Genomic DNA, 23,673 nt, shown 5'->3' with positions numbered 1-23,673 from the left:
AACATACAATTAAGGATAATAAAAAAAATTATAAGCCAATAAAATCAACAACTTAAAATGGAATGGGCAAATTCCTCAAAAGACATGAAGTGCCCAAGAGGAAATGGACAACATGAATAACCCAATATAAATCAAAGAAACTGAACTCATACTTTAAAAGCATCCCACCAAGAAAATTCCAGGCCCAGGTGGCTTCACTGGTGAACTCTCTCAAATATTTGTGAAAGAAAGATTATCAATCCTACACAAGGATAAGTATAAAATACATACCTTCCTTATTTTTAATTTTTAAAAATGATATTTGACTACCTAAAGAAAAAAATAGCAACATATTGTGAGGTTTTATAGAAGCAGTATATATGACAACAAAAGCACAGAGTGAAATGTTCTAAGATTATACCGTTGTAAGATTCTTATGTCACGAGATGGTATAACATTAATGAAAGTAGACTGTGGTAAGCTAAAGCTATACAATACTGCAAACTCTAGAGAAACCACTGAAAAGGCAAAAAGTATAGCTAATAAACTGACTACTAAAAATACTCAATCCAACAAAAGTGAGGAAAATAATTTAGAATGGAAAGAACAAAATCTATAAATGAGGAAAGTTTAAGTAAGTTGGGGGTATCAATATAATGGAATATTAATGTAGTTGTTGAAAATGTTTGAGTTTTTTGATGTAGAAAATGACTTTTATGATAGAATGTTAATTTAAAAGCAGAGTAAAACACTTGCTTTTAAAATCCTTTAACCTAAATACCTCTGCAAAAATGTTTACAAGCATAGAAAAATATGACTGAGAAGAAATATATTAAGTATAAGCAGCATGTATAATCAGGTGGTGATACGATGGGTGATGGTTATTTCTCAAAGATTTTGTTTTTAAACTCAGATGCAGCCTGATGATGGTTAAGGACGTAAACACACAAGATCTGGGGGTCAACCAAGCCAGGGTTTGGTTCTTGGCTCTGTCACTTGCTAACTGACTGAACATTGGCAAATCCACTTCTCCATATGTAAGTTGCCTCCTCTGCCAAGTGCAGATAAAAGCATGTCGTTTTGGAGATTTTAATGAGATAATGTAAATAAAATGCATAGCAAAGTGTCTGGCACAAAGTTAATATTCATTGAGTAATTCACTGATAGCTTTTATAATAAGATGAAGACAAGTTTTAAAAGACAAAACTTTTAAAAGAAACCCTCATTCACAAGGGCAGTGGAGTGGAGATCAGAACCAGGGCAGAACCCACAGCGACCAGCAACCAAGTCTTCCCATGAACAGTGCTTCTGGCTGCAAGTACCAGAAAATCTCTCACCAGGTTAATTACTCTAAATGGTAACTGGTTACGAGAACACCACAGCGTCTTAGAGAATCCAGGTTAAGAAATGCCACCAGCTTCCATGACACGTTACGGGAACTGGGATTCTAAACCGGAGACACTCTTCCCATCACTTCCTGCTTGCTTCCTTTTTCCTTTCTGCTTGTCCCGGCACTGGGCATCACCCTCAGGCCTAAATTCCCAGGTCCTCACTTCTGGCCATTTCCCCGGGCCCAATCCCTGGGACTGAGATTCTGATTGGCCCAGATCTAGTCAGGTGACCACCCAAGGTCCAATCAGATCTGACCAAAGGGGTGGAGTCAAGTACAAACATGGCTGCTTTAGGCTGCAGTTTGTGGAGGAAGGATAGAGAGCCTTGTAGGACAGGAGTAGCCCCCTTCCCTCCCCAAAAGTCCTCACCAGATTCTGTCCGCTCTTTTTCTCCTCTCTGCTCAGGCTTCTCTTCTTGCTCGGGTTCTTCCTCCTCCCTAATGTAGGCTACTTAGGGCCGCGCAGCCATGGTGGGGAAGCCTCGTGTGGTCAGCCGTGGCCACCATTCCCGGGAGTTCACTGTGGGCTGTGGGCGGGACCCCAAGGATGTCACCGAAACTCTCCTCGGTTCCCCTGGCACGTGCCACAGGGCCACAGTCGGTAACAAAATGTCAGGCTGCTGGTGTAGGGTCTGACGCAGATGGGCACTTCTGGATTCCATGGTTTTTGCTGGCGAGAGGGGTCTATTCTTACAGATAAACAGGCTCTCTGGCGGATGGCGGAAGGTGGCCTTCGGCAGCACTTAAGTCAGAAAACACAAAGGTTGGTCTAAGAAAAGCATGATTGACTACACACACACACCCTCTCTGTGTAGAAATAAAGAAACAAGACTTAATGTATCATTTTTTTAAATCGTCATTTTATAGCTCCTCACTGTAGCCGCACCCTCTCCTTCAGTTTGCTGACCACTTCTGCAGGCTACAGGGGACCAGGGAACAAAGCTAGGGCCTGGCACCCCCACTACACTGCCAGCCCTGGAGAACAAGTCACAATTACAAATTTTCACAACAATTAGCAGCTGTACTTGGGAGACAGGCAAAGGGAGGGGGCCCAGCTCCTCATTGTCAGCGGGTCTATTTGGCGGTGACCTTGCTCTGAAGGCGATGATATTCCTTCAGCCTGTAAACCAGATTCAAAACAAAGAAAAATGTAAATTAACAATAACAACATGCACTTAGTTCAATTAATTCAGGGAGGGCTTGGGGGGGGGGGTGTGTGCAGGGGGCAGCTGTTTGTTGAGATGTGTGTGAAGTTGCCTTTTTTTCCCTCCCTCCCTTCCCTCTCCTGACCTGGCCCCTCCTGCCTCCCAATCAGGATAATGTTATTAATTTATCTTAGGGGGAAAACATTGCTTGCCATTGTTGAAGACAAAGCGTTTAACTGGCAGTGGGAGAAATGAAGAGGCCATTATGAAAACCCGGTGTGTTCGGAGCCATTTAAAAGGGTTTATGGAGTCATAAAATACAAGACAGGGTGAAGAAGCGGGGAGGTGGAGGTGACTGTCAGGAGGGGAGAGTGCCCAGGACGGCTGGGCTGGATTCGATGTCTTTCCTGGTCTTGGCTCCCCGGACAAGAGGCAGGCTCGGGGAGAAAATGGGTCTGTTATCAGAGATAGGAGAGTCATGCTTTCTTCTTGACCCCAAGCCCCATGAGAAGGAAGTTGGTGATTAAGAACCCAGAGCTGACCTAGACATTATCAAACTAAGTGAAGTAAGCCAGACAAAGACAAAAACTATACGATATCACTTACATGTGGAATCTTAAGAAACTTATTTTATCAGAAACAGATTCATAGACAAAGAAAATGAACTTTTGGTTATGGGGGGAAGGGGGAGAGGGATAAATTGGGAGTTTGGAATTTGCAGATACTATTACTGTATATGAAATGGATAAACAAGGCCCCACTGTATAGCACAGGGAACTATGTACAATATCTTGTAATAACCTATAATGAAAAAGAATGTGTGTGTGTGTGTGTGTGTGTATGAGTCGCTATGCTGTACACTAGAGACTAACGCAACATTGTAAATAGACTATACTTCAATTAAAAAAAGAAACCCTCAGAGCTGGACAGACAGGCCTTCTGGACTCGGCCCCACGGAGCCCTTGCTGCTGGGCCCTGCACCCATCCTGTGTGCCAGGGTCCGGGCAGAGTGCTTCATGTCCGCGGACTGATAACCGAGCTTTCACCGCACCTGTGACGCAGGTATGGTTGACATCCCCACTGTGATTTCCAGAGGTTCGGAAGGGGCCTGAGACCAAACTGCAGAGCCAGGATTTGAACCCAGGTCTGAGTGGCTTCAGAAGTGTGTCACCCCACTGGGCCATGGAGACCCACGTTTCCAGTTAGACCTGCAGACCTGCAGCTCATGTATGGCGACATGAAGGCAGGCGCTGGCTGGGTGACCATCTGAGGCTCCTTTCTACGTCTCAGCCATTTCCCTTGCTAACCTGCCCAGGAAAGGGGCTCCTACTGGAGTCCCTGTGGCTGGAGAAGGTGGGAGTGCATGTCAGAGGCAAACAGCAGAATATAGAGACCTGGAACCCGAGTGCCCAGGACCTTCTGTTGCTCTTGGCTGTCAGAAGGCTGTGCTTCAGGCAGCAGCCTGTCGCTCCAACAGCTCAGGGGGGCTGTTTGATGTGACCTCCCACATTCGGGGTGCATAGATGTCCTGGAGCAGTGTTAACCTGAGCAAGTTACTTAACCTCCCCGTGCCTCAGCTTCCTCAGCTGAGGAGTGGGGGTGATTCTGCCCGTCTTATAGTGATGACGAAATGCATGGTTATTTGCAAAGCCTATAGTGGCTGGCATGGTCTCCAAGTGTGGGTGCAGGAAACTAGGGCCTTGCCTCTCTCTGGGTTTATGACCAGAGGATGGGAGCAGGCTGGGTCCAAAGCAGGCACTGAGGGTCTGCGGGTGGAGGGACAGGAAGGCGGGGCTTTTCTAGGGCAGGCTAGTAGTCAGAGCACTGAGGTCCCATCAGAGCCTGCTTCCCACACCTGGAGGGTCCGAGGACCCATCAGGGCCCAAAGCTGCTCACCTGAGGGAGTTGATGTTGATGAAACCAGTGGCATCGATCGGCTCGTAATCGCCCTGCACGTTCATGCTGCAAGGAGGGAGCAGAGGCTTGTTAGCATCCCCCGGGTCTTGGCCCTGGCACTGGAGGGACCTCAGCCTCTCAGACACCCAGGCGTTTCCCCTCTGTTGATCCAACCCGCCCTGCTCTTTGGCTTTTCATTCCATTCCTTCCAATTCAGGGAGCCCTACCCTGGGCCAGGCATCATGCCAGGGCTGGAGAGCAGGGAGCCGCACCCCTGCTATGCAAATGGGTGGGTTGGGTCCTGGCCCAGCCAGTACCAGCCTGGTGAAATCCTCCTACGAACCAGAGCACTGCGTCTGTGACCCGAGGACCCATGTTGGAGCCAGCGCTGCCTTCAGGCTCTGGGGGGTCCTCGAGGAGTGCCCAGGGACAGCTGATGTGGCCAGTGGCCTGAAGGCCTAGGAGGCCAGAGGTTACACACCAAACAGCCTCCGATATGCATGAAAGCATTCCTCAAGCTGCAGGGAGGACCCAGCATTCAAGATCTGCCCACTAAGTCGCCTTTTACCTTGTTTGCCCAGAGTGCGTCCTCGTCCAATCCCTCCTCAAACCTGGGCACCCACCCCATGCCAGCTGGTCACGAAAAGTGCCCAGTCAACTCCTGCCATACTCAATGAAACAGATTTTTTTCCCAATCTACAGTTTCCATTACTAGATTCGACAGCCTCCCTCTCTTGGGTGTTCTCATTTCTCTGCCCTTCAGAACCCTTTCCAACCATGGTCCAGCCACCTGGGTGAGCATCCTGGCTCCACCCCCAACCACAGAGCTCAGGGCAAATGCCCCTGCTCTTTGAGCCGTAGTCTCTCACTTGTGAACGGGGGCTCTCAGCATTACCACTGGCTCCACGTGCAGCGATGTAGCTGGCACCCGGCACACGGTAAGCATCACGATTACCAACCTCATTCATTCACTCACTCATATACCAGGCATTTATTAAGCACCTCCTATCTGCCAGGCGCTGTGCCAGGTGCTGAGGAAGTAAGAACAAGACCAGAGTGGCACCCGCATGGGGGTGGGGAGGGGTGTGACCAGTGCAGACAGAAGCAATCAATCATCCATCTGCCTTTGATAATTACGACTGTGATATGCTCTTTGAGGATAAGTTCAGGGTGCTGTGGTCTCAGATCTGACTCCACAAGGCCACTCTCTGAGCCCCTTGGGGAAGGGGGTCCCTCCCATTTCTCATGGACCTACTGTTGTGTCCTGCCTTGAATCAGCCCCTTGTCTTCGCAGCAGCAGAACTCCAGCCTCAGGATAAAGCAGCCTTGGGGTTCTCGATGACAAGGAGATGGCCTGTCCCCTCAGGAGCCTTCCTCAGGGAGGTGAGAGTGGGGCAGGGAGGGCAGAGGAGACCTGCCGTTTTCTGAGGCCCTGAGGCTGTGCCTCTGACTGGCTCTTTGTGGACTGTGGACTCTGTACAACAACAAATGGGGTCTCGGCGCCTCCCCCGCCACGCCCTGGCCCTGACCTTCATGGGACCTTGATGCTGGCACATGGCACTCCCACGCTCCCTGCCCTCCCTCCTTTTCACCTCCACTGGCCCCTCCAGGGCTCAGGTGGCTGAAGCCACCGAGAACCGACTAGCAAGCTCCCTGTAAGGGGAGAAGACGTCAGACTTCCGAGGGGCTGCCGCTTGGGCAGGGGAAAAACTGGCCCACACTAAAGCATCAGCTTCCTCGAATGGCTTGTGCAGACCTTGCCGGGGGTGATAAACGAAGCTTAACATGAGCCCTCCCTCCACATACACACGCAAACCACGCAGCTGGCTTCGGACACCTGGCCTCACTCCCACTGTCGGAATCGCCTCGTCCCCTTTGGAAGGAGCCCTGCGCTCAGCCCAGGGAGAAAGCAGGGCTTGGACCGCCTTCCTGCTCCCCCATGTGCATCTGTCTTTTCACCTCCATCTCCCAAGAGTCAAAACAAACTCTCCCACCCTCTTCCCCCAAGCAGGCCCTTCAAACCCCCGCCCTCCCCCAGCAGCCCCTGCAGAGAGAGGCCCACATCCAGAGGCAAACTTGTCCCAGGAGATGGGTGAAGAGTTCCCAGAGGTGTTTCTCAAAAACTGAAGACCTCTTTTAAAAACTGTGGTTTGGGTGGGGTGGAGGGGGTGCCGGTGGAAAAAAGAGTTTACAATGATTTTTTTTTTTTAACCTCCCCTGACGGTCTACAGAAAACCTCTGTGCTTTTATTTTTGCTCATTCGAGTGGCTCTGACCTGCTCTATAATTACGTTACTTTCTACCTACTGTGCCGCGGCATTTCCAGTCCTGCTACCTCTCGCGGCTTCCTCGCTGGTCCCTGTGACGCTGTCACTCAAGGGCTTTCAAGTCAGCGATGTAGAAATCAGAAAGAAAGGGGAAATGGTCGGAGACACAGTGAGAATAAATGCTCCTGCTTTTCTCTCTTTTTTTCCCCTTTCCCTTTTTACTTTATTCATTTAATCTCCCCGAGTGAGACTGTAAGGCTTAATGAAGGGTTGGACAGATTATTAGGGGCTGTGGATTTGGAGGGGGAGGGAAGAAAGAGCCAGAGAGAGAAAGAGAGAAGATAATTTGACATTTACCCCGACTGATCTAAACTGATTCGGTTATATTTATGGCTTATAAAGTGTTTAGAAAGATTGAAGGGGGGAGAGAAATGCAACACGGCAAAGAGAAGAGAGAGAAAAAAAAATAATATTGACTGCCAAACAAAACTCGTACTTTAATCGCCGACTGGCTTCCGGAAGGGGCGAGCTGGCCGCGGCCTGAGCTAGGCTGGGCCTGGGACTTGAGTCAGGTAGGGCTACCTGTCCCCACCTCTTGTTTGGCCAGGTGACCTCCAAAGGGAATGCCTCGCTTCTCGGTCAAGGCCACTTTCTCGGTCATGATGCAGACACAGGAGCACCTAATAGGCCGCCGCTGCCCTTGACCCAGCCTGCCAGAGCTCCCCACCGCTCCCGCGTCCTTCTCGGCACCCTCGGCCTGGCCTGCTGGTCCCGTCCCACTCTGATGCTCCCCTCGGCAGCCTCCTCTTGGACTCACTGTCCAATGCCCTCAACGCACATTTCTCCTCCACTCTAGGCCTGTGTGTCCAGCAGCTGACTATGGTTCTCCTGGCTGATCTCAAAGAAAACTCATCCTCAAGATGTCCAAATCCAAATGCACAATTTTTTCTCCCATTCCCTCAACTTAGTGATTGCCACCAAAGTGTACTTAGCATCTCTTGCCACAAAACCCAGGGTGATTCTGCACTCTTCCATCTCCCTCGACACCCAAGCTCATTCGATTCCACCTCCTAAATACCTGTCAAATCCGTCTGCTTCTCTCTAGTCCCAGAACCATCAACCTGGTCCAAGCCACCAGCACGTCCCACGGGAGCCCTGGTTTCCACCCCTGCCAGCTCCCACCTCGCTCAAATCTGTTCTCCAGAGCAGCAGGAAAGGCCCCTCAAAAACCACAGGTCCCTTTAGGATCGGGCTCCAAAGCCCTCACACTCCAGTGTTCTTGTAGTGCCTGTGGTGCTCTGGGTTCCTCCAAGGCTCAGAATCTCTACACAGCACGTAGTCTCTCTGGAAACTCTCCTGTCCCCTCTCTACCTGGCTCACTTTTTTCTTTTGGAGATCAGCTCAAAGATGACTTCCGAGGGGAAGCTTCTGCACATGCCGGTTATTATACCCAGCCAGAGTATCCAGTACCTCCACACGGCCCAACACCACCTTTCCTCACCCTACGCTCGGCTCTTTGACTGGGGCCTTGCTCCCATCCAGCCTGTAAGTTCCACGAGGGCAGAGGCAGGTACTCTTCAGGACTGTCTTCCCTGCGCCCTGCATGTCCTCAGGCACATCTTTGTTGAGAAAGCCAGTCAGAGAAGATGTTGGACTGAGGGTCTGTGCCCAGCTGGGGCAGGTGTGGGGGTGCCTACCTCACCAGCTCCTCATTGTAGAGGGACAGTGGGGACTCCCGGCCGAGGATGTACACCTGGCCCTTGAAGACAGACACCTGCACTTTCCCTTCCACACGCTCCTGGGACTTGGCGATGCAGTGGCGGACAAACTCACACTCAGGGCTGTGCCAGAAACCTGCGGGGAGGAAAAAGAGAGGGTGCTAGGGAGCCAGGGTGCCCACTGTGCTGACGGCCTTGGGCCAGGACACAGGGAGGACTTGGACACATTGCACCTCACCCCATCATGGCAGACGTGAGCTTGGGAGGGCCGTCCCACATCTGCCTCATTCACTGTGAAGTTCTGGCACCATGTGCTCTTGTAAATGACTGTGTTAAGGATCAGTCCCGCCAGCTCCTGTCCTGTAACCTTGCTGGACTCCTGTGGGTGAAGACGTGCCTGCGCAAGACTGCAATGCAGTCAACCCCAAAGGTCACGAGGGTCTAACCCACTGCTTCATACCACAGACATTCAGGGAGTGCCAAGGGCAAGGTGCTGGGGACACAGTGGTGGAGGGACCCCATCCTTTGGCCCCATGGGGCTCAGTCTTATCAGGGCAGCAGACAGCTGGGCAGGAGACCTCAAGTAAGACTCAGGCATAGGTCACCAGGGCTGAGATGTGGGTGCCCAGCAAGACCATGTGTATGGTCTTCACTTCTCTGTGCCTCTGTTTCCCCATCTATTGAGTCCAGGGCTAGCGGGCTTACAGTGCATGGGGGCCCTGGGCTCACTGGTCAAGAGCTGGGAAGAGCCCCACACCTCAAGATGGGCAGGCTCCTTGGAAATCAGTGACTCACCTTTAAAATACTGCTCATATTTTCTTTTTCAAAAAATACTTTATTTATTTATTATTATATTGTTTAATGATTTTATTTTGGCAGAGAGGGGAGGTAATTAGGTTTATTTACTTTTGGAGGAGGTACTGGGGATTGAACCCAGGACCTTCTGTTTGCTAAGCATGCGCTCTATCACTTGAGCTAATCCCTCCCCCCTAAAATAATGCTAATATTTTCATATGCAGATATTTCTGCATGTGAAGCACAGGCACCAGGCTAAGTTCTCTTCACCTGGACTAACTCTTTGAATCCTCACAAACAGTCCCAGGACAAAAAGCTCTCTTGGCCTCTTTCTCTTCTTTTATTTTTTTCTTATTTTATTTTTCAATTTATTTTTTAATGGAGGTACTGGGGATTGAACCCAGGACCTCATGCATGCTAAGTATGTGCTCTACCACTGAGCTGTTCCCTATTCCCCAGCCTCTCTCTTTTCTGCATGAGGAAGTGAGGCTCCGGGAATTTGAGAGACTTCTCCAAGATCACACAGGCCGAAGTGGGGGACCTGACCTCAGCTGGCCTAAGTTATAACAACTCTGCTTCATATGATCATCTTGGCGCTCTCCCATCTGCATCTGCACCATCCCCGAGGCGCCTGAGAAATGTTCTACCTCCCCTGTCACTCACATCTGTCCCCTAGATCCCTTGGGTTGGGGAGGGCCATGCACTCAGTCCCCCGGTCGGCTCGGGGTCTGGACAGTGGCTCCTCTCATTCTCTGCTGAGGGCAGGCGGCTGTGGCCAGGGTTGGGGGAGGGACAGCGTGAGGGGTAGGGTTTCTCTGAAACGGAGCTGGGAAGGTGAGCCCACCTGGGCAGCTGTGGGGCCAGATGGTGCGCGATCTCCTGCCCTGATAAAGGGCCGGGTCAGCCGCGGGTCTGCGGCTATTGTTGGAGGCCCGGGCCTCCAGGGGCACCTGCTGAGGCTCTCCGTGGGAAAGGGGAGCAGGCCCTCTCGGCGCTGGGGTCCGGTGGCTCATAGACGTCGGGGAGGATGGGGCAGGGGGAGAATGAGCTAGGTCCTCAGTCTGTGGGGCCCTGCTATTTGAGTTCACATCAGCTCCGCCTTCACAAGCAACCTAATCTCTGTGCCTCAGTGTCCTTTGCTCAGTGAGATGACACTAACCACCTTCCAGGGGGTTGTGAGGATTCAGTGAGCATTTTGCATTTGAGATCTGAACATGGCCTCTGCCAGCCCTCCCTGTGTACAGGGAGACAGACACCCAGAGAGGGAAAGAGCCTTTCCAAAGCCACACAGCGAGACCCTGAGGGCTCCTGACTCTAGCCCAGACCCCGGTGGGAGGGGACACGGATGGCCACCCCCCGCCATGCCCCAGTGGCTCAGCCATCTTTCTAAGTTAGGATAATTAGACCATTAGGATCCAGGCTGGGAGACAGGCGGGAGATGGAGCCAGAGATAGGGGGGCAGAGACCCCTGTGGGAGCACCTGGCCTGGGCTTTATTGCCCCCCTCCCCATGGGGCCTTGTGCTCAGATTTCTCTTCCCAGCAGACCCAGCCTGGGGAGGGGATGCTGAGCCTGGGGTGCTGCACTGGGGAGGCCCTGTATGTCCCAGGCTGGGGGACGCCCTGTGGGTGGGGCCTGGGGCTGGGCCGGACTCTCTACCAATTGGGACGACAACTCTTTGTGCTTTAGACCCACTTTACTGCTGAAGCAACTGAGGTGAGGGGAGAGGTGGGCTACACCCTTAAATGAGATGAGTCCTGAGGCTGGGGTCCTGCCAGGACGACTCTTGTTGGGAGGGGCCAGTGTCTGCTCCTGGAGGGAGGCGGCCTGTATGAACCCCGTACAGGCAGGTCAGGAAATCTGGGGATGGGGTGAGAGGAGGGGGAGGTGGCCAGCGGTCACAGGAGCCAGGGCATCTAGGAGTGGGTCTGAGGCAGAAAGGCTTCCCCAGGCCTCAGTCTTCCAAGGCCCTGAGACTTCGAGGAAGTTGAATACCACAGCAGAGTCATGGCTCTGTAGCTGGGAAGCTGGAAAGGACGGAGAAGGGACCTGGCCTGGTGCCCTTTATTTCACAGGAGGGGAAACTGAGGCTCAGGGAGGAGACAGACCTACTCAAGGTCATAAACCCAGAGAGAGGCAAGGCCCCAGTTTCCTGCATCCACACTTGGAGACCATGCCAGCCACTAGAGGCTTTGCAAATATCCATGCATTTCGTCCTCACTATGAGATGGGCAGAATCACCCCCACTCCTCAGCTGAGGAAGCTGAGGGACAGGGAGGTTCAGTAACTTGCTCAGGTTAACGCTGCTCCAGAACATCTATGCACCCCAAATGTGGGAAGTCACATCAAACAGCCCTCGTGAGCTGCTGGGGGTTCAGGCTGCTGCCTGAGGCCCACCCTGACATCTCTGGGGGCATCTATGGACGTCAGAGGCATCTGGGTGAAGTTAATATTAATAACAAGTCCCTGGGAGGAGCCTCCACTCCGAGATTTTATTTCCTTTTAGACCTAATCACTGTAACTCATTTGGGGATGCAGAGGGCTGGATGCGTGACAGCAAGGACTCAACCCAGACAGTCTGGTGCAGAGGTACCAGCCCCGCAGCCAGGGAGCAAGCTGTGTCCCAGGCGCCTGGGCTCCCCTGTACACGCCACTGTGTCCCTCGATCACCTTCCTGCCCCATTGGGATCTACTGGAGTGGCCAAGAACTTGGCCTCTGAAGCCAGAATCCTGGACTCAAAGCTTCCGCTCAGCAGCTGTGAAACCTTGGACAAGTGTCTCTATCTCACCTCTGTGCAGCCAAGATCAGGTAATACTCGTCAGTGCCCAGCTCAAGGCTGGGCAGCGAGAGACATGGCAGCCATCCTGGTGTGGGAGGGAGGCTGGTGGCCCCCGGAGCAGGAGTAGCCCCGGGCCAGGTGCTTTCCCCTCATCGCAGCCTGCCACGTCTTAATGACTCTGCCACTTTGTAACCAAAATCCACCTTTCAGTGTGGCCACCCTGCTGAGCGAGGGAGCCCGCAGGAGACAATGGTATTTAAACACCTGTCTGTACCTGGGGAGAGGGGACTGGGCTTCAGAGCTGCTGGGAACAATGGGAGGGAGAAAATAATGCCAACCAATAACCACCAAGTCCCCTTGAAATCCCAAGATGAGTTACAGCGATTAGGAGGTTTCAGAGAAAACAGCATCTCGGAGAGGGTGGCGAGGGGAAGAGGCGAGGGCAGTGGCGGTTCGTCCCAGGCCGTTACTATTACTATTAACTTTCCTGGGGCCCCCCTGACATCCAGGCCCCTGTGGGTGGGAAGACTAGCCTGTCCCCACAACAGCTCAGAGGGGACCCTGGGATGTGATTTCTCAAATTAGGAAACCTGAATGTTACAGAGCAGGGTCAGCCCTTTCTGGAAAGGGCCAGAGAGTGACGATTTTGGTCTCTGCAGGGCCACGCGGCTTCTCACCAAACCACTCCGCTCTGCCACCGTAGCGCCGAGGTAGCCAGACAACGTATCATGGGTGAGCCAGGCTGGGTCCCCAGAACGACTTAGGGACACTGAGATTTGAATTTCCTATAATTTCCATATGCCATGAGATAGTATTGTTTTTTTTTAAAAATTCTCCAGTAATTTAAAAATGTAAAAACTAGTCTTAACTGAACAAACTAGTCATGGGTTGAACAAAAATAGTTGACAGGTGGGATTGGTCACCCCTACTATAATGCGAGGGCTGGATTTGGAGTCGGGAGGCCTGGATTTTAACTCCGCGACAACAGGTAGGGCACGGAAACTCAGTCTCCCCATCTGGCGAGTGGAGACCGACCCACACTGCGTGCATGGGCTGGGCACGCAGCCATCCCAGTGGTTTCCCAGCGGGGCTCCGGCCCAGGCAATGCCCAGGCCTGGGGCTCAGTTCTCGGTCAAGGTGGGCTTTCCCTTGCTTGAGGCAGTTCATGTAGTGGCTTCAGGTTCTGCCTGGAGACAGGCTGACCTGGGGTCAAGTGCAGCCAGGCCACTTCCGGTTGCGTCACTTTACATAAGCTCCTTTCAGACTGAGCCTCAGTTTCCTCATCTGTAAAAGGGGCTGGCCGCAGCTCTCTTACAAACACTGGGAGGCCCCTAGGATGGCTCGTGTCCCCACAACAGCCTGGCACCTGGCATGTGCTGGATAAGACTTGGCAGCCTCAGGGATGACAGGAGCTGCTTCCCTGGCCTGCTGGAGTCATGCAGCTCGCAGGTGGCAGAGGCAGCGAGACATCCTAGGGGACTGGCACATTTCCCTCGACACCCTGTGAACAAGGCAGGTCCCAGCATCCCCTCTCACTCCCTTGTCCCCTGCCCTTTCTCCACCCCCTTCAACCTGCATCTTCCGGGCGCAGGGTGCAGTGGGCAAGGTGGGACTGGAGGAGGGGTCCCCTGGGTTGGGGAGGGGAGGGGAGCGGCTGCAGGGTCTACGCACCCGTGTACACCAGCTCGGCGAATTTCAAGCCCAGGCCTTGTTTGATCTTGCGTACTTCCCGATCCATGGTGAAGGCCTCGATGTCTAAATGAGCGTGGTAAAGGATCGTCCCCGCTGGGGTCTCGTAGATACCTAGCCATTTTTCCAGGCAGGGGGAAAAGAAGAAAAAAGAGAGAAACACATGAAACCCAAACTGTCAGCGAATGACAAAAAAAAAAAAAAATAATAATGACTCGTCTGACAGGAGACAGCCGGTCGGACCCATTCACGCCCAGCTTGCTGCAAAATGCGTCTGTCATTATGTTCACGCTGGGGCCACGACAGTCCACTCTGCGGCTTGCGGAGAAAATGTCTAGATGCCCCCCTTTGAAGAGGCCCTCAGACGCTGGAAAATGACAGGGTTTCAGAGCCGCTCCCCTCTCCTTCCCGACTCGTGCCCACCGGCCTGCAGCTGAAAACCTGTAATTAAACCGACGATGGTGGAGCCCAGGGCCCCAAGTGTCCCTTCCCACCTTCCACCAGGGAGCCCAGGGAGGGGACGGCTGGGCACACATGAGCACACATGTGTCCACATGTGCGCACACATGCCGCCTTCAGCCGGCGGCTCCCCTGCAGCCACGTCTCTGCAGAGTAACCCTGACCTGTGCTGATCCCACTCTACAGATGGGGAAACTGAGCCCCAGAGAAGGGACGCGGCTGAGGTGGAGCTGGGAACTGAGTCTAGGCCCCCGCGTTCCTGACCAGCACTTTGGGCTGGTTGGTGATGCGGCCAAACCCAGACAGTGGTGGGAAGGCGGTCCTGCTAAGTCTTCTCCCCATCACCTCAGGTCCAGGTCCTCCATTTGCCAGACAACCTGCTTGGACCAGGTGGTCTCCAGGTGATGAGGGGGCACCTGGCCCTAAGCTGAGCAAGGTCCCGGGAGGAAGGTCTGATTAGTAGCGCCACCCTAGATTTGAGGGCAGTGGGTCCCCAAGGAGCAGGATTACGCACAATGCGCACAAGGCCAGGCTCCCATTTCCCAGCAGCGTGGCCCCGTGAATGAAGATCGGGTGAGTACCTTGGACAAACCCGCCCTGCGTCTGCTGGGCTGATAGAGGGGTAATGACCGCCCTATCCCCACAAAGGCCACCCCAGAAGGTCCCTTTCTTCCCACCACATAACTTTACAGCCTTAAAGGAGCAAGTTTTCAGTGACTCTCAAAATTGACCGCCATCATCTTTCCATAGAAAGGATGTACACACCTGTGTACGGCAGCGCTGTTCACATAGTCAAAAGGTGGAAGCCACCAGAATGTCCACCAACAGATGAGCAGATAAACAAAATGGGATGTTTACATACAATTAAATATTCAGCCTTAAAAAGGAAGTCCTGTGGCACCACGGATGAACCCCGAGGACATGGTGCACAGGGAGGCAAACCAGCCACCAAGAGACAAGCACTGTGTGATCCTGCTTACGTGAGGTCCCTAGAGGAGTCCCACTCACAGAAACAAAGTAGAATGCTGGGTGCCGGGGCGGGGGTGGGGGTGGGGAGCGGGGAGTGAGTGTGTAATCACTTTGGGAAGATGAAAAAGTTCTGGAGACGGTGGTAGTGGTGGTGGTGGTCGATGTCCAGCAACGTGAATGTTATAATTAGTGCCACTAAACTGCACACTTCAAACAGTTAAAATGGTAAGCTTTGTTTTCTATTTCACTACAATTAAAAAAAAATGCTTAAAAAAAAGAAAAAACCCAAACCAGAAAGGAGATTGTTTCAACTTCAAAGTCCAAAGGGGACACAGGCAAGGCTGTGTCTGATGTGAGTAGCCAGAAATTTCCTCTTCTGAGACATCTTTAAGTCCGGAAATCACAGAAGTGTCACGGCCCTAGAGAAAAGCCTTTGAGGACAGCCCCAGTGTGGTGTTCGCCTAACTTAGCTGCAGATTTGTTATTCAAACCGTCTTAGGCAGAAGCTTAGCATGTACGATTGATAACTAGACCCTGCTGGGTGGAGCGGAGCCCCCCCCCCCCCCCGCAAACCCTGGGCTCCACCACACAGTATTTAAAAGGTAGAGCTGGGCCAATATACCAGTTTCACAGATGGGAAGACTGAGCCCCGGGGAGGGACATGACTTGCCCAGGGAAACCAGGACCTGCATCCAGCCTTTCCATCTCTGTTCCAGGTTGCATCTCAGGGCCTTTTGCAAAGTCATCCAGGGCTCACCAGGTGTGAAAGGGACACCCAAGTCTGAGATGCTGTGGCCAAGGAAGACCCTGAGCTGTTCCCAAGGCTCCAAGGTGCTCTGGAGCCAAAAAGAGCCTCTTGGGGGAGGTGTGAGTCCCTCATCCGCAAACCCCTGATAGCCTGGTCTTGGGGCACGTGCGTGTCAAGGAGACCAGGCACTCATATGATTACAACGTGCCCATCCCATTTCACCCACGTGGCTGCAGCTCTCGAGCCATCTCTGCTGTCCTGAATCAGTGGTGGCAGTAAATGCCTCCCCAGCAGGAAAAAACCAACACCCCCAGGTTTATGCACCAAGGTCCAAGCCCTCGACTCCCTCAGGGGTTCCTCAGACCCCCACTAGGTCTCAGCATTACTCCTGTAAATACAGTGCAAACAGGCTCGGTCATCCACGTCTGCAAAGGGGCTCGGAGACGCAACCCAGAAAGAGCTCAGAGAGGCTGATGGAGTAGGAGTCGGGTGGGCGGCTGAGAAAATGACAGCATGAGAGCAGGGACCGGAGGTGGCAGAGGGGGACACAGAAAACCCGTGAAAAGCAGACAAGATCTCAGCACAAGATTTGGGGCCACTCCTTGTGGAGGACATTATGATGCCACAAACAAGTGGCTCCCAATGGCCCCAGGCCACCAAGAACGGCCTGAGGGTTCAGCAGTCTGTTTATAAAGATAAAGGTGTGCAGAACGTTTGGCGATATCTGCCTCCCAAATGGCAGAAAGAGCCCCGATGTGAAGGCAGGTTTTCAATTATCCTAGAAACTTTACCACCAAGAGCCAGTGACAGCAAGACAACGACAAAGCCCTGTTTGTCCTTTCATCCTGGTGTAAACTAGGAACCCCATACTTACTGGATTGGAAGTGGGCCTTCTAATTCCTTCTGTTCATTATTTTTGCCACACTTTAGAAAACCCCAGAAGCATTCAAAGCCCATCCTTACACTGCATACACGCCCGTGACAGCCGGCCAACAGCGGCAGCCCTCTTCATTTTCAGCTCCTGGGGAACCTGGCTGCCTCTCTGCTTTTCTGTCCTCAGCTGGCCAGCCGTGGGGCGGGGTCCACGCTGTATTTGCAGGGCTGGTCTGTAGACCAGAAGTCCCTTGCAACTTACACCTTCATGGAGAATATGCAGCTCAGCTCAAGGAAGAGCCCTGACTTGCCCCGGGGACCCCCTGCCATTGCCCCATCATATCTGCTCCCCAGTATAAGAGCAGAGAGTTTCTGGAGGGCAGAGCCACCCGTTCCTGAGCCCTAGGAACCAGCCTCATGGCTGTCAACCCTCCAAGGAAGACACAGGAAGAATCACAGGCCACAAAAAAGCCACAGCCATGAAATTAATATTATCACCAGCACAATTAATATTCCTGTTCTTTTTCTTAGAAGGTGTTAAAGTTAATTGTGACTGATGAAAAAGCTTGTTTTCAGGTGTGTGTGCGTGTGTGTGTGCGTGTGTGCATCTTAAAGATCTTCCCTCTCCTCTCCACAGGGGGAGGGGATACAGATGATTTCTGTGTATTTCTTCTGGGGAAAAAAAATGACTTAAAAAAAACCAGTGACAGAAACCTGATGCTAAAAGACTATGGATTTGGGGCTTTTGACAGTCGGCATACAAACCACTGCGCAAAGAGAAGGAGGAAATGACAGCTGAGTCTCCGTGTCGCTGTGGAAGAGACAACAGACATCTTCGGAGTGACACGCACAGCGGATTCAAGTGTCTATTTTCATCTCCCCGTGTTTACAGGAAAAAGACAGAGGTGTCAGCGGTTCTCTGTGGAGCAGCTTCAATCACACCATAATTACTGCCAAGGAGCGGGTGGGGAAGAAGGGCGAGGAGCTGGGGGGCGGCCGGGGGTGGGGGAGAGTGGACCAAGGAGGAAGAGGTGGGGACCAGAACAGCTGCTGCCGCTTAAATTCTTCTCATCTGCTCCCAAGGCTGCCAGGTTAGCCCAGATTGAGCAATTTGGCAGAATTGAGCGGGATCCGCCAACTCAGCTGGGGTGTGGGGGTGGGAGTGGGGGTTAGGGCACCTGGACTAGTTTCTGGTCCTGTGGGAAAGCAGTATCCAGAGGGAGGGATTTGGAAAGGCCGGGGGAAGGAGGTTGGCTGGAGCCCAAAGGCTCCCCTCTTAGGTACCAGGGCCAAGGATAGAGGCGGTTGCCATGGTGATGGGGAGGCAGGTCCTGGTGGGACTCGAGCCATCCTCTATGCCCTGGCGGCCCGCAGGCCCCACCTGGGAATCAGGGTGGGCCTCTGAGGCTGCCCATCCCAGGCCTCTGGGAGTGAGAATGCCTTTGCTTCACAGGTCTCCCTCCGCTCTGGAACGTTCCATCTGAGCAGAACCTCTGGGAGGCCTGGACAGGTGGGCGGCAACCCCTTGCTCCTTGGCCAAGAAGAGGAGCAGTAAGGAGGAAGTGAGAGAGGAGGGGAGAATGGGTGAGAGGTGGGAAGGGTGGAGCAAAGAGGGCAGAGAGTGGGAGGGAGGAGTAGAGGGCAGAAGAGGAAGCAGGCGATGAGGAGTGGGTGGAGGTGAGACCCCAGGGCAGGGCTGGGAACAGAGGAACCGGCTGGAGAGGTGAGGGAAGGGCAGGCACAGGCTCCTTCCCTGCTTCCCTCCTGCCTGCCTCGCCCCCCCTTCTCCTCCCCACTGATTTCATTTACTTCACTTAATTAGCCCCCCTCCAGAGTTAAAAAGATAATGTGATAATGACGATGTGAACAGCCACAATACAGCGAAAGCCACTCCATCTGCAGCTTCCCGGGCCCCCAGCCTGCTGACCTCAAGGCCCTGAGCGCTGCCGACCTGGCCACCCCAGACCCAGGGCACTAGCACCGCCCAACTTCCTACCCATCCATCCCAACCCCCCCCCCGAAAAAACCCAAACCCTTAACGAATTTCAATTACGAGCTTTGTAAAATCAATACAAATGACATTTCCCCCGTACACGAAGGTATGAACAATAGCGTCTTCCTGTTCTGCCCTCAATATAATTGACAATTAACAGCTTCTCCCATTACCGTAGACCTAATAAAAACCTCATGGGCAAATCCACAATGCCCTCACTTATTGTCCCCCACCCCTTTCTTTCTCACAGTGAATTATTGGACATGGAGAAGTGGAAGCAAGACCTCACCCTGAAATTATGAAACAACTCTCTTCTCTCACCCCCCAACCCAGACCAGGAAATAGGCAGCATGCAGAGGAAGACGTCCCAATCACTGGGGGGGCCCACCTTTGTCGGTGGGGGTCGCAGACGGGGACAGCGACTTGCCTAAGGTCATACCGCAAGTTCTTGAGAGTGAGAATCCAGGTTGTCTTCCCCAAAGACTGTTCAACTCCCAGGCTAAATTCTATGTGTTTAGGGACAGCCCCCTCGCAGGTAATACACACCGTACCTGGGCGAAGTGTGGGCTGCGTTCCAGGAATCTCTTCCTCAGGGGGGCAGCAAGAAGCCAAGGGAGTCAGACCTGACTGCTAATCTCATGGCTCCGCCCTTCCATGGTGATGATGCCCCAGCCTATTGTCCAGGCACAGTGCCTACTATGGGTCAAGAGCTCTCTGTATTGGATCTGCACAACAACCCATTTCACAGATGAAGAACTTGAGGCTCAGAGAGGCCACGTTGCTTTCCCAATGGTGATGGAGCCAAGATGGGGAATCAAGTCTGGTCCCCAGGCCTGGATCCTGACACCAATCCTCCTCCACCAGGTCTGCAGGGGCTCAGCCAGCGTCGGACCCAAGCCACCACCCAACTGGCCACGTGGGGCTCCTCCAACTTCCTCTATCACTCCTGCTGGAAGGCTCCACTCTATTCCACATTCTACCAGCTGAAGCCTATTCTCCTGCCACCTCTTCCAGGGTGTCTCTTTGGAGTAGCCCAGGCCACGCCTTTATCACTACTTCCTTCTGTTCAGGTTGGCTTGGTTCCCCGCTCCCAGCAGGGTGCTGTTTCATGGAGTGACTTGTGGCGTCCACTCCTTGCCTCTCTGCGTCTGGACATCAGTCCTGGTCCTGCCACTAACATGCCTGTGACTTTGAGCCTTGGTTTCCCTGACTGTAAAATGAGGGTGCTGGTCTCTGGCCCCCCACGCTCTCTCCAGGGTCTGCCTTGGATAATGTGCTTTGTGCTGGCTCCCAAGGGCAGACTGAGACAAAGGGACATTTCATCAGATGTTAATATAGGTAAGACACAAAGGTAAGTGAGGGGAAAAGGGAGCAGCTAATTAGCCATATTGTTCTCCACAAGGCCTTCCCGAGAGACTTTCAATTAGGTTGTACCTCAGGATAATAGCTGTGTCGAGGAGGAAAAAAACACGAAAGAGGCAAAGCGGCCCCTTCCCTCCCTTCCTCCCCTTTTGAGAGAAACTCAAACAGGTCACAGCCAGAATGATCCAGCTCCCACCCCGAGGCCTGCCACATTACACTTGGGGAACCTGAGGCCCCGAGATAACAATTCCAAGGTCACCCAGCAAGGCACAGGGAGGGAGCCCGGCTCGAGAGCCCCGGCACCCCGCCTCCCGGGCCAGGGCCTTTCTAGCCGCTGGAATCTGGCCGTCAACGCTCTTTGGATTTTAGAATCTTAGTAAAAACATCCTGAAGGACAAAGGGCCATGACGATACCTTGGCTTGGTTTTATCTGGTTGTGTCACCTTTTAAAATTGACCCTAAGTAAAGCGAGTTGAACACCTGTCCACACAGAAGGCCTCAGTGCACCACTCACTGGTACTTGAAAATTCGAGTGCCCGACTTCGGGGCTCCAACTGCTGAAAACCTGCTCCTCCCGCTTGGAGTCCCAAAGCACTTGGCGTTGCTTTATCCCAGGGGGGCATGAAAGCTCCTCCTCTACAGGGGGAGGGGGAGGTCAGGATGACCTGATGAGCAACCGATAGGGAACCCTGAGGGGACGGAAGTGCCTGCTTGGGGTCCAGCCTCTCCTCCCTCCTGGCCCAGCCAGAGGTTGATAGGGGCCGGGCAGCTTAGCCAAGGTGGCAGCCGCTCAGCACCAAGGCGGAGTCCTGCCCATCCTTGGAGAAAGCCCCCACTCCTCCACACCATGCCAGACCCTGGGACAGGCCCTCAGGGCCCCGGCTGGCTCACAGCGCCCACTCCTGGCAGGATTCCCGTCCTGCCAGCCAGCTGGCCTCCTCCATGCAGCTTTTAATGACCACAAAATTGGCCCTATATGGTCTGCCTCTAAGCCTGGCCGACCTGCCCAGGGCACAGGAGGGCCTGACCTCCAGACCTGGTCCTGGACTCCTCTCTCCTCTGAGCCTCCCCCTGACCCCTAGGCTCTCCCTGCTCCCAGGACAGCTCTTCTCATAATGCCTCGGACGTCATAGGCAAAGGGCCCCTCATCACCATGTCACAAGAGGGAAACTGAGTCTGGCAGGGTGAAAAGACTTGCCCTGGTAATAGCGATGTGACAGGGGCTCAGTGGCTTCTGGGAGCTGAGGCTCAGCCTCCAGGGAGGCCGACAGACTCACCTCGGGACTTCATTCCAATGAAGCGGTTCTCCACGATGTCGATGCGGCCCACGCCATGCTTGCCCCTGTGGGGAGACCACAGGCAGGGCGTCAGTCCCCATCTCAGGATCCAAGACTCAGAGGACATCTAAGCCAGGCCACCGGTCCTACCACCCATTGTACAGATGGGGAAACTCAGGCCTGAGAGGGACGGGATCACCTGAGTTACACAGTGAGTTCAATTTGCAACTTCCGTCATCTCTGTCCTGGGCCTCGTGTGCCCCCAGCCCTAAACACTGCTCACCTTTCCTTCTCTCCTGGTCTCAGATCCAGCAGAGCTTGGAAGCTCCAGCTGGACCATCCCTACGGGGCAGTGGACCCCCTGGAGTCATTTACCATCCAAGGCTGAGGACCATCAGGACTCTCCCACTAAACCAAAGAACCTCGCGCCTATGGGGCAGTACCAAGGCTGACTGCAGGACACAGGCCTCTCCTCCTCGGCCCCTAAACCTCAGGCTGGGACCATCAGCCGTGATGGGCCCAGCTGGTGCCTGCCCGAGACAACAGTTTCCCTGGAGGCTGGGCACGGCTGCCGGCACTCACGCGACTTCGTTCAGGTACATGAAGAGCTCCAAGGACGTGCTGTGCGTGGTGCCATCCTTGACGTTGGTCACCTTCACAGGGACCCCTAGGGCAGGAGGAGAGGGCGGTGGGCCTGCGGCCTGAGCTTGGCGGAGAAGCCTGCGCCTCTCCCCCGCCCTCTCCCTCCACCCGCAACGCCTTAAATGGATGTGACAGATATGGACTCCAAATGACTCCTTGAAAAGCCCTGTGCAGGTTGAGGCCTGCTGGGGAGAGAGAAGGGGCGAGAAAGCCCCCCAGAATGAAAGGGAAAATGCAATAAAAACGCTCTCCCCCACCCTTCCCATTCTCTGTGCCCCTTTTGCATTTAGGGGCTGTGAAATTGGAACCAGGCCCCGAACTAATTGAATTTCACGCTCCACCATTGTCTTACGCAGAAGTACCTTCTGTCCCACCAGTTACCGGGGGGCCGCCTGGCCGAGGTGCGGCTGAGCTCACACACACACTCACACACACACACACACACGCACATACACACATGCAGACATGCACACACAGCCCCCTGCCACGTCTGTCAGGCGGACCCCTGTGCCCCAGTCCTGCACCCCAGACCCACATGCAGCCGTCTGACTGATGGGGGTGGAATGATGCCCGCTCTGGCGGGCGAAGGGCTGGAGGCGCCCATGAATTCTGAGAAGTCGGGTCTGGGGTGGCAGGAGGGCAGGAGGGAGGTGGCCGCTCGGGGAGGGAAGGGCCCAGTCAAGGGGGTGGCGGGAGGGGGGGCAGTGGGTGGGTTCGGGGTTGACTTTGAATAGCAAGGGGGCATTTTCTCGAGCGGTGTGAAATGAGCAATAAATGTATTAGAGGCCTAACAAGAGAGCTGTAACAGTGACAAAGAAAAGCTGTTCAAAGTTGGCGGCTAATCCCCCACCCATCTGCCCAGCTCATTACCATGTAGCCAGCGATCGGGTGCCAATCAGGCCTCAATAGCGGCTTTCCAGTCTTTATTAGCCGGGCGCCGCTTGGAAGGGCTTCGCTCAGGCGCTGTCAGCCTCGCCATTCTTAACCCCCATTTCCAGGGGTTTTATAACTTGGTTGTAAATTGCTATTAAATGTAAGTCTGCCCAATAATGAACCTTAAGCCCCTCTCGCCACCCCCCGCCTCTCCCCTCTCCCTTTCTCTCCCTCCCGGTCTCATTATGGCCTCTCGGGGCCTTGGAAGGGGCCTGTCCCCGAGAGGAGCTGACATTGTTGGTGCTGCTGCCGGAGAAAGCCTCTTAGCCTTTAAAATAGTTAATAATTAGATTAAAACTTCAAATAAATTAACTAGAGGGTGAATGGGGAGTCATCAGGGAGGGTTCCTCCCGTCTACTTTTTTTTTTTCCAGACAGTCCTCAAAGCATTAAAATGGATCACGTTTCTTCTTAGGCTCAGCCTTCAGGGCTGCTCTGTTCCAGGAGGAAAGGGGGCCAGACCCTGTGTTCAGGACCCTCTCTGCCTCCTGCCCACCTCCCATCCTCACCGCTCTCCCGGGCTCCTGGGGGACCTACGGGGGGTGCTGCCTGGACCCATGCCACCATCTTCTCAGAGATGATGCCCAAAGGGATCCCACACCCAAGCAGGCATGGGTCCAAAAGAGTGGGCATAAGATGGACTTAGGGCTCCAGCTGCCTCTAGGGGCCTTGGACAAGGACCCATTGGTCCCCAGGTGGCACGAAATTCAAGGGTTTGAACAGATTGGGGAAGCCATGAAAATGCCCACTGGCCTGGCCAG

The 23,673-nt window shown here is 53.6% G+C and overlaps 1 protein-coding gene across 1 annotated transcript in view; it reads right to left on the bottom strand.

Annotated features, from left to right (window-relative positions):
- Positions 1-2,209: 2,209 nt before the first annotated feature.
- The window catches only part of ASS1 (argininosuccinate synthase 1), a 51,391-nt gene continuing 29,927 nt past the window's right edge, over positions 2,210-23,673 (bottom strand). The window contains exons 10-15 of the mRNA XM_031450703.2: positions 21,921-22,005; positions 21,339-21,403; positions 13,640-13,771; positions 8,374-8,530; positions 4,411-4,476; positions 2,210-2,489 (exon numbers count right to left, since the gene is read on the bottom strand). Of these exons, the coding sequence (XP_031306563.1) occupies positions 2,444-2,489; positions 4,411-4,476; positions 8,374-8,530; positions 13,640-13,771; positions 21,339-21,403; positions 21,921-22,005 (551 nt within the window). The 3' untranslated portion in view covers positions 2,210-2,443. The remainder of the gene's footprint in view (positions 2,490-4,410; positions 4,477-8,373; positions 8,531-13,639; positions 13,772-21,338; positions 21,404-21,920; positions 22,006-23,673) is intronic.

This window comes from Camelus dromedarius, chromosome 10 (genome assembly GCF_036321535.1).
Source record: "Camelus dromedarius isolate mCamDro1 chromosome 10, mCamDro1.pat, whole genome shotgun sequence".
Taxonomy (NCBI): domain Eukaryota; kingdom Metazoa; phylum Chordata; class Mammalia; order Artiodactyla; family Camelidae; genus Camelus; species Camelus dromedarius.
This window is presented reverse-complemented; position numbering and strand designations above follow the sequence as displayed.